Genomic DNA, 10,979 nt, shown 5'->3' on the forward strand with positions numbered 1-10,979 from the left:
CTTGAGTTTAGAAGACTGAGAGGGGATCTGATTGAGACGTATAAGATTATTAAAGGATTGGACACTCTGGAGGCAGTAAACATGTTTCCACTGATGGGTGACTGTTGAACCAGAGGACACAGCTTAAAAATACGGGATAGACCATTTAGGACAGAGATGAGGAGACACTTCTTCACCCAGAGAGTCGTAGCTCTGTGGAATGCTCTGCCTCAGAGGGCAGTGGAGGCCCAGTCTCTGGATTCATTTAAGGAAGAGTTGGATAGAGCTCTCAAGGATAGTGGAATCAAGTGTTATGGAGATAAGGCAGGAAGAGGATACTGATTAAGGATGATCAGCCATGATCATATTGAATGGTGGTGCAGGCTCAAAGGGCAGAATGGCCTACTCCTGCACCTATGGTCTATTGTCTATTAAAATTGTGGGCAATCTATCTTGCCACATGCAAATTTGTTGTCTTTCTCCTAAGAATAAGTTTGGTTTTGTGCATTTGATGATATTTGCATGCTGACTTCGTGGTTCTTAATTAATAAGCCAAAAAATGCAAATTTAATCTGGTTACTGGTTTCACTGACTATATCTTAAGAATGCTTGCAGCACACACATTTTCATTCTGGATAGGATCTTCATTTCAATCATTGTTTCTGTTTGTATAGTTCTTTATGCAGACCTATTTTTTCAAATATTTCTTTATTGTGTTTAAAAGAAAATATGGTTTTCTATCTTTCAGACTTCTAGTTCAAATCTGACCACTTCAGGCGATGAAGATGAAATCAAGTGGGAGAAGGAAGGCTATGTATGTGCTGTTTGTCTGGATATTTTCTTCAGTCCACATATGTGTTATCCATGTCATCACATCTTTTGTGAGCCCTGTCTTCGGACTCTTGCAAAGGACAACCCCACCAATACGCCATGCCCCTTGTGTCGCACTGTCATCTCAAGAGTTTTTTTTCAAACAGGTATGTGATAAAATAAAACAGGTTTTCTGAGATTTGCCTTCCATGATTCAAAAAAACCCAGATAAAAAAATTGCTCACCACTATCACCCTATCCTATAAGACCATACAAATTAGGAACAGGAGTAGGTCACTTAACCCCTCAAGTCTCTTCCCAATTCAATAAGATCATGACTGAACTGAGATGCCTCACCTCCACTTGCCTGCCCATTTCCCATAACTCTTGATTCACCTACTCATCAAGAATTTATCTGCTCGGCCTTAAATGTATTGTGACTCTGCTGTCATAGTTCTTTGTGGCAAGGAGTTCCAAAGACACTCAACTCTCTAAGAAAATAAATTCCTCCTCATCTCAGTCTTAAACTGGTGCCTCTTTCTTCTGAAGCTTTATCCTTTGGTTGTAGACTCTGCCATATGGGGGAGCATTTTATCAGCCTCTCAAATTCCTTAAGAATCCTATATATCCTGCCAGAAAGTCAGTGGAGCCAATGTCGTTTATATCTTTCTGACAAAGTGAGAGGTAAGAGAAATCCTACAGAAATCACTATGTCAAATTGACATCAAATCTTTTTCTGAACATCTATGAAATTGAAGATGTATAGGTGCTGGAAACCATCAGGTTTAATGCACCAGTGGAAGTATTAATGAGTGGATGGTTTTTACCCATTGACTCCAGTAGAATGTCCAGGGTCACCTCAAGGTTAAATGATACAAATGCCATTGACTACTCGCTGTGCTATCATGGATGTATCCTGGGAACTAGCCAATGGTGGACATAGGATAAACAACACTTGCAAGCAATTGGAGATGCAGTCAGTGCCAAGATTCTGAATAATTCTTTAAATCCCTGTACATTTGAGCCTCTTTGGAAGAGACTAAAAACAATTGTGGCACTGACTTTCTAATGGCAACCCCCAGCCCTTGCAGTCTCCAATCTCTATGTCTCCCAAAGTGAGCCTTAATGTTGCGCTGTCGTCAATAAGTTGTGTTTATCCTGCAGGTCAGGATACAGGAAATTTCCTCCTCTTACCCCACCCCTACCATCTTTACTGTCAAGAACTATATTAGGGTTGGATGGACTAGGACTTTATGAGATTTAAAACTGATGGGGATTCACACAACTTGAAGATTCCACATCTTAGCTGGGCTGAGTACCCATCTTACACCCTATTACTATCAATACACTCAAGAATTTTCATCTTCATTTTGTTTTTTGGGAAATATTATCTTTGATCCAAATAAGTCGATTATTTAAAAAAAAACTTTAGCAAATAATCAATTAATTTCTCTTACTTTATTTAAGATTAAAATACGAATTACATGGCCTATTTGTTTCCTTCGACTGTGACCCCTGGTTTGGACTATCTGGTCATCCAGAAACTACCTTTCTGCATTTACCCTTTCTTGTGTTGTTAGAATTTTATAGGTTTCTATGAGACCTCCCAGCCCCCCATTATTCTAAACTCCAGTGAATATAATCCTAACTCATCAACTAAACCAGTACCCAGTAATATGCATCAAAATGTAAGTTTGTAAACTTTATACTTTTCTACCATTGACAATAACTTGAATTTAACACTTTCCTTCAGAATTTTATTTTCTGATTTAGTCAAAAAACAAATTGACTTTTGATGAAGTATTTCAGTTTCCACTCAGTGATTGAAAACAGTTCATTCAAGGAGTGAAAGCTTAAAATGTCAGTATTGCATAGCTGAATGGGTCTATATATTCACTTTGATCCATAACATAAGTACTGACTGAGGCTGATGTGTATCTGATGTTCAGTTAGTGGTACTGCTCAGTCTGCAACATACATGTAGTTAGTATGTCACTGTACAAAAGTTCTCACATTAAATTTGAATTTGGCTATGTATGGTTTCCAATGTTTGCCATGTTCATTCCTTATCATGTTTGTGCTGCAAAGGAGTATTTTGATTGATTAGAGTGGTCATATAATTCCTGATTTTCAGTATATTCTGTTTGTCTGCTAGTTTAACAAGAATGCACTTTAAGCATCACCAATAAACGTATGAAATAAAATGCTCTTTTGGGAGCAGTATTGGAAGAGGCAATATGAATGAAATGATACAATTTTAAAGGGAGTGCATGAATGAATGAACTGGAAGTTTTGTATGCAATGTATTAGGAAGTTAATGAGCTGTTTTTGTTTGAGAAAAAGAAAACAGGATCCTGGGTTTTATAAATAGAAGCATTTGTACAATAACAACACTGCAAAACCCATATAATCACTGTTTATATTCAATTTTGAGCACCCCATTTTAGGAAGGATATTAGTGCCTTGAAGGGGGTGAAAGGGACATTTACCAAAATTCAACTAATTATGAAGCACTTCCCTCATGCAGAGAAACTAGATTATTCTGTAAAGAGACTTGGAAATATGGGATTGTTCTCCTTAGAGCAGAGAAGGCTGGGAGAGATTTAATGCATGTGTTTAAAATTATAAAGGATTTGAATACACTAAATAAGGAGAAACAGTTTCTGCTGGGGAGTAGTTCAGTAATTAGAAGGCATTCCTTTAAGATATTTGGCTGAACAACCACAGAGAAGATTAGGAGAAACTGTTTCACACAGTTTGTTGTTATGGTCTCTTATGCACATCTTGAAAGAATGGTGTCAGCAAATTCTACATTAATTTTCAAAAGATTGTTGGGTCCATACCAGAAAAGGGGGGATAAATTTATGTCTCAGAGAAAGAGTGGCACAGTGGGACTAATTGGAAAGCTCTTTCAAAGAACTGGCACATTGGGCACAATTGGATAGGGCTGGTATCAAAGCACATTAATTAGTTTGCATCTGTTGTTGTTGATGCAGACTGCATGCAAACCTCAAGTTGCCTGAAATAGCTACATGCTATTGAATGGGATTGAATGTTGAATGTGCTTCAGGGGCCAAAGTTGTGCGACCTTCCAGCACCACTTTCAGTCAGTCTGCAGTAGTTGAGCTGCATTTGGCTGAAGCAAGTACCAGAATTGGTTGTAGAAGAGTGCGAGCAAGGTGATCATTGAATTGTAGTGCACAGGGAGTGACCATGATCCAGGGTTATTCCCTCTTGGTGAAGGACATGGATAAGATGAGAGAATTCATCAATCTACATGGAATCCACACTGTGCAAAGACAGCGAAAATCAGGCAGCTTTGAGTGATATAGTCCAGACCAAGTAGAGATGGGAGCTTTCTTCCTGAAAGGACATTAGTGAACCAGATTCCCGGTTTGACAATGGATTCATGGTCATTTTTAGACTCTCAATTCCAGACATTTATTGAATTCAAATTCAATCATCTGCTGTGTTGGGATTCGAACCAGGGTCTCCAGTACATTATCCAAGTTTCTGGATTAACATTCTAGCGATAATTGTAATAATAATAAGACCATCACCTCCCCTCTGCTTCGATTCTGTAGCTTTCTGCAGTCTCTGTTTAAATCACGTTCAGCTGCTGTATTCTTCATTCCAATGTGTGTAACTTCACATTTCTCTACATTACATTCCATCGTTCAAGTTTTTGCTCACTTGCTTAACCCTGTCCTTATCCCTATCCAGACGCTTTCTGTCATTCTAACGACTTGCCTTCCCATCCATTTTCTTGTTATAGTACGTTCACTTTCCTAATCCAAATAATTAATCTATGTTGTTAGTAATTGTGGCCCCAGGACTACCTATTACTCCTGTATACAACACCATTGCAATGTTAACACATGCATCTTACAGTTTAAACACGTTGCCAACCATTCAACAGTGACGCACCCAAACACATGGATGAGTTTTAATGACATACCAACTAGGTCAGACTCTGCTGTATGTCTATCATGGAGAAGATGGTGTTTGACATTATTGGAATAATTATATCTCATGCTGCGGCTGGTAGTCAGTGTGAACTCATTGAAGATGACAGTGGTGAAATCTTATGTGCAACTGGCCGACACAATGTTTGGCCAAGTGTGTGCAGGGAGCGTTTGTGGTGTCAGGGTTTGGTTGGATGACAGCAAATGAGGGAAGATGTTGCAGGTTATAATGAGAGTGGTAGAGCTTGAACCTTGGTGGGAAGTGGGTACAGTAGCAGAGATAGAATGAGTGTGAGGCATTGGAGAGAAGATGGTGACATTTATGCTGTCAGACTGAAGACTGTCACTGGATACAGTGCTGTGCATTCCTTCAGTTGCTGAGAGTACTCTAACATATGTGGCACTCTCAGCCTAGGCTGGCAATGTCTGGTTTCATGGCCCCCATTCCTGGTCATGGGGGAAGAGGAAGTTCCACATCTTTGCCACTCATTCACAAACACAGTCAGGTCCCTGCTTATATAGCAGGGTCTCAATTTCTCCCTGTCTGCCATGTCCACAGCAAACATCAGGTGCAGTGTGGTGTGGCTGCAGACTGACAGTCATTGTCTGGGTGCACAACAGATTGTTTAAGGAAGGCACATATAGGTGTAAGTCTTGCTAGATCTGCCGGCGGATATCTGCAGAGTGACCAGTTGTTCCGAGAATGGAGTTTGGCAAAATGGAGCAACATGAGGGAATCAAAGGCCAGGAAAGGCAGTTAATGAAGTGCATTTGGTCAGACACAGCGAGAAATTTTACAGGGAGAATCCCTCCAAAATACCCGACACAATTCACATTTAACCCAAAAAAAAGTAAGATTCAGCCCAAGGACATTAAATTTGTTTTCTATATCTTTTTTGGGAATAATCATTAACTTATGTAATTCTAAAAGATCTGTGTAGAATACATTCTTTATTTTCTTTCTCAATCCTGAAGCATTTGATTATTAGTTGCACGTTCATTTTCCAAGTTCTCCATTCATCATGAATGACGCTGGATGATGAATCTCAGCAAGCCACTTAACTATGAGCAGGCATCCCTGTGTACACCCAATGTCATGTACACTTTCACTGACAATAGATGTCACTGGATAGTTATAAGGAACGTGAACCATAGCTACTTTGCTTCCACAGACTCAGGGTCTGAAGCGATCTGTTATGATTTGCCACCATCCAAGCTGAGATCCATCAAGTGAGTATAAACTAAGGATTGGACCTGGAATCTACATGTGTCAGTTACTCATTGATCTGAAAACCATCAAGGAAACCCTAAAGAATTTGAAGCCATCTTGCTAACCTTTCCCGTTCTCGTACAATATTGCTCCACATTACTGAATATTTATGTTTAGCATAACCCTGAGTAAATCTCTCTTTGACTTTCCCTTGTTATTAGTTGGAAATTGGCTTCCTTTCACTATATAGCTCCCTGCAGCAGCACATTTGAGGCTGAGGACTCTGTGTGACATTTTAATTAACACTGACTACTTCAGAGATTGACATTTACATGTACCTAACTAATCATTACCAGCAACTTTTAATTTCTTGTATTCTTCTCTGCTTTACAGAGTTGAATAACACCATGAAAAGTTTATTCTCTGAGGAGTATTTAGCCCGAAGGCAAAACTTCCAAAAAGCAAGCTGTGCAAAGTGGCCGTTACCTAGCTGCAGGAGATTGTTCAGAGTCTTGGGAGGTAAGACAATATTTCAGTACTTCAGATATTTGCAAACAATTACTTAAACTTTAACCACTATTTAGAACCAATTTTGAAGTTTTATACTTCAAAAGTTAAGGAATAAAAATTTAATGTGACCCTCACTAATGTAAACATTTTATAATTTCCTTTGCCTTACCGTTACTAAAGCACATGGGATTGGGGGTCATGTATTGAGAGGGATAGAAAATTGGTTGGCAGGCAGGAATCAGAGTAGGAATGAAAGGGTCCTTTTCTGAGTGGCAGGCAGTTACTCGTGGGATACTGCAGAGATCAGTACTAGGACTCCAAATATTCACAATATATCAGAGAATCATAGAATCCCTACAGTGTGGAAGCAGGCCATTTGCCCTATCAAGTCCACACCAACTCTCTGAAGACCATCCCACCCAGACCTACCCCATCCCTGTAATCCTGTATTTCCCATGCCTCATCCACCTAACCTGAACATCTTTGAACTATGGGAGGAAATTGGAACACCCAAACCTTGGCTCTGTGAGGCAGCAGTGCCAACCACTGACACACTGTGTTGGCAGAAATATGTCATCAGAAGCTCATCTTGAAATCAAGATTTCCCAGTGTACGGATTCTGTTTTAGACCTTTGATGATTGGAGCAGTAGCAAAGGAATGGTGTTTGAAGAATGGACAAAAGCAATGGCCTCAGTCTTCCCAATATTTAACTGGAGGAAGTATCTGTTCTGTCGATGCTGAATGTCAGATAAGCAGCCTGCTAAGTTAGCAACAATAGAGGAGTCAAAAGAAGCATTGAGGAAATAGAACTGGATGTCATCAACATACATGTGGAACTAATGCTCTGCTTTCTGATGATGTCACAGAGGTGTAGTATATAGATGAGAAATAGGAGAGAACTAAAGACAGATCTTTGAAAGACATGAGAGGAGGTAACCTGGGAATGGGAAGAGAAGATATTGTGTGATGCTTTCGTTACAATTGGAGGGAATTGATGTGCTCACACATGTAAAAAGTGACAGACAAGTTGCAAAGGAGGGATAATTACTGTGGTCAAAAATGCACAGTTATCATTTACAATCTTGATAAAAAAAAACGTTTTAGTACTATGTAAAGGACAGAAACCAGCTTGAACTTTTTGAGGAGAGGGTGATGACAACAGATTTAAAGGAATGGGGCAAATCTGATGAACCATTAACAAAAATCAGCGAATGTGGGGTCTGGGGGAATTGGATAGTCAGCAGTTTAGTGCGAGGTGGACCAAGAGAACAGGAAGTCAGTCTGTTGGACAAGAGAAACTCAGAGAATACATAGGAGGAGATTGGAGAGAAACTAGAGAAAAATACAAGCAGGGGGCATCTTTAGAGGAAGGTTGACTGGGCGGGTTAGTGTGTGGGAGAGTCATGGCAGAGGCAGCTGATAGAATGGACTCAGGGATGCTCAAGAGGGTGGAATCAGACCAGCACTGGTTTACCTGAGGGTGGTAGCTCCAAAGAAGATTAAAGATAAGGAGGAATGGGGAGGAATTTGAAAGGGATTTGCAGGTTAGCAGTATGAATAGAATATTGAGTCAGCAGATTTTTTTTGTGGAGGATGGAAGCTAGGAGTTAGATTAGGTGGAATAGTCAAGTGTATTGGTAACTAAGGCAATGTTGAGTGTTTCAGCGGCAGATGAGTTGAAGTAGGGCCATGGAAACACAAATATGCAATCTTACTGATGGCATGAAGGTCAGCTTGGGTTCAAGATGATACAATATGATGTCAAGGCATTGAATAGCCTGGTTCAACCTAAGTAGAGGAGTGGTTTTGTAGAGTTTGTGGTGGATCTGAAAGAATGTGTCGGGCTTTTTTTATTCAACTTTGTTATGCACCATGTTTTTCTTTTAGCAAAACCTATATTATTTTATTTTTACCCATCAAGTTGAAAATTGCTAAGATTTATCTACGTTGGTAACCCCAGAACACTGGATCAACTGGGCATAAAATATAAAGTCGACAGGCTGGAGCAAGCACCTGTGCATTTTCTCTTAAGCCTCAGTAGAATTCCACAACACGTTGCATTCATTTATTCTCTATGCTTCAGAGACCACTTATAATAAATAATTTTACCTGAGACAAAAGAAACTGTCTAAAAGCACTTTTTTTGGAGTACAGTTAAAAATCATTTATAATATGCTATTAACTTTATCTTGAGATCATTTCATCTTGTGACTCAACTAGAAAAGAACAAATAACATTCTTTTTATGATGGCAAGCTCTGAGGCAATGACCTGTGGCCTTCCTATAATGAGCTAATTAGAGCTGTTATTCAGTATAACCATGGTAATTTGTGCCTCATACTGCGCTAGTGTCAGAACATTGATGGTTACAGAGAGAAATCCTTAGAGAACGAAGGGAAAATAAATCATTGGAGAGGTCTCAGTAACCTCATTATTTCCTATTAATTGATTACATACTGCCACTCAATAGAAGTACACGAATTCTGTCACATTTGTGAATTCTTCAATGTCGCCATCATTATTACATGAAATGTACTGACCACGGCTGCATCCCCAAGCATTGGCTGCTACTACTTTTACAAATTGAAAGATTAAAACAGAGTTTCATTTTCCCAGGGAGCTTCCGTATCCAAATTGAAGATCAGTGTAGACCGACACAGGCCCTTTCAGAACTCACCCAACGATCCCGCTATGACATGACAAATATTGTTGTCTGAGTATTGGACAAATCTAATGAATTGTGTAATATCCTTTAACTTTAAGTAAAACCTACAAAATATCTCAACTGATGAAAACGTGTAAATATTAATGAACTCAACAAAGGCTTATTTATAAAAAAATTAAATGACTCAGTTTAAAGATGCTTTTTAAAAAAATTTGTTTAACTACTGGTTTGTCTGTACCAGGGAACAGAGGGATATGAGGAAAGGGTGAGAAAGAGGAATTGAGGTCAAAGATCAGCCAGGATCTTATTGAATGGCAAAGTTATCTACTGAGGCTGTATGACTACTTCCTGCTCATATTTCTTATATACATCAAAAGTCTATTATTATGTTGGAAGCACTCCTGATTGTTCTTTATACCATAACAATGTTTTACAAGTGGGAGAGATGCTGTGCAAAGGTAGGAAACAGTTAAGGCAGATCAGGGTAAAAACACACATGGGCAAGTAATATTTTTATGGAAGCAATGCATAATTTCAAAATGCATGGATATAGTAACTGAATGTTCAGATCTAAATCATGGAAGAAAACATAAACTGCATTTTGGAGTAAGAGGGAAACTACAGCAAAAGATCACTGAAATCAGGTGCTATGAGACTTTAGGGCTTTGAAGATGAAGATCTGAAAATGCTAACAGACAGGGAGCCCAATGATGCTTGACAGTGGCTGTATGGGTGTGAGAGAGTTTTGCATTAACTAATTTGAGAAATCAGTAATAAAGGCATTGATAAAGGCAGTATTGGCAGTAGAATGGAAAGGTAAACGTACAGATTGAAAATATTACAGCGATGGCTAATTGCGGCAATTCACATTCATACAGGGTAAAAGCAGAGTTCAAGGTCTAACCTGAGTGTGCAACAGGAAAGGTAATTGAACTTGAGCTAGCAATGAAAAAACAGAAAAATTATATGGCACTCTCAAACCTCAGTTTATCTTAGTGATTTACAGCCAATAAGAAACATAGAACAATACAACATAGTACAGGCCCTTCAGCCTTCAATGTTGCACCAACCTGTGAAACCAATCTGAAGCCTATCTAACCTACACTATTCCATTCACGTCCATATGCCTATCCAATGACCATTTAAATGCCCTTAATGTTGGTGAGTCTACAACTGTTGCAGACAGTGCATTCCACACCTCTACTACTCTCTGAGTAAAGAAACTACCTCTGACATCTGTCCTGTATCTACCACCCCTCAATTTAAAGCTATATCCCCTCGTACTAGCCATGGCCATCCGAGGAAAAAGACTCTCACTCTCCACCTATCTAACCCTCTGATTATCTTAAATGTTTCAATTAAGTCACCTTTCAACCTTCTTCTCTAACGAAAACAGCCTCAAGTCCCTCAACCTTTCCTCGTAGGACTTTCCCTGCATACCAGGCAACATCCGAGTAAATCTCCTCTGGATCTTTCCAAAGCTTCCACATCCTTCCTATCATGCAGTGGCTAGAACAGTACACAATACTCCGTGTGGCCGCATCAGAGTTTTGTACAGCTGCAGCATGACCTCATGATTTCAAAACTCAGTCCCTCTACCAATAAAAGCTAACCCACCGTATGCCTTCTTAACAACCCAATCAATCTGGGTGGAAACTCTATGTACAGAGGAACCTCAATTATCCGAATACCAGTTATCCGAAAATCAGATTATCCGGCCGGGAGAGGCGGAGTCGGGAGTGGACGGGGAACGGTATTGGGGGAGGGCGTGGGGCGGTGTTGTACAGGGTTTGGGGCGGGGGCAGGCAGGAGGCAGTGATGGGGGCAAGCGGTGTGCGGT

At 39.7% G+C, this 10,979-nt stretch overlaps 1 protein-coding gene across 2 annotated transcripts in view; it reads left to right on the forward strand.

Moving 5' to 3' along the window:
• The window catches only part of LOC122549665 (E3 ubiquitin-protein ligase RNF180-like), a 135,857-nt gene that overhangs the window by 96,882 nt on the left and 27,996 nt on the right, over positions 1 to 10,979 (forward strand). For both annotated transcript variants that reach the window (XM_043689494.1, XM_043689501.1), the window contains exons 5-6: positions 728 to 956; positions 6,358 to 6,483. In XM_043689494.1, coding sequence (XP_043545429.1) covers positions 728 to 956; positions 6,358 to 6,483 — 355 coding nt within the window. The remainder of the gene's footprint in view (positions 1 to 727; positions 957 to 6,357; positions 6,484 to 10,979) is intronic.

Source organism: Chiloscyllium plagiosum, chromosome 1, assembly GCF_004010195.1.
Source record: "Chiloscyllium plagiosum isolate BGI_BamShark_2017 chromosome 1, ASM401019v2, whole genome shotgun sequence".
NCBI classification, from domain to species: Eukaryota; Metazoa; Chordata; class Chondrichthyes; order Orectolobiformes; family Hemiscylliidae; genus Chiloscyllium; species Chiloscyllium plagiosum.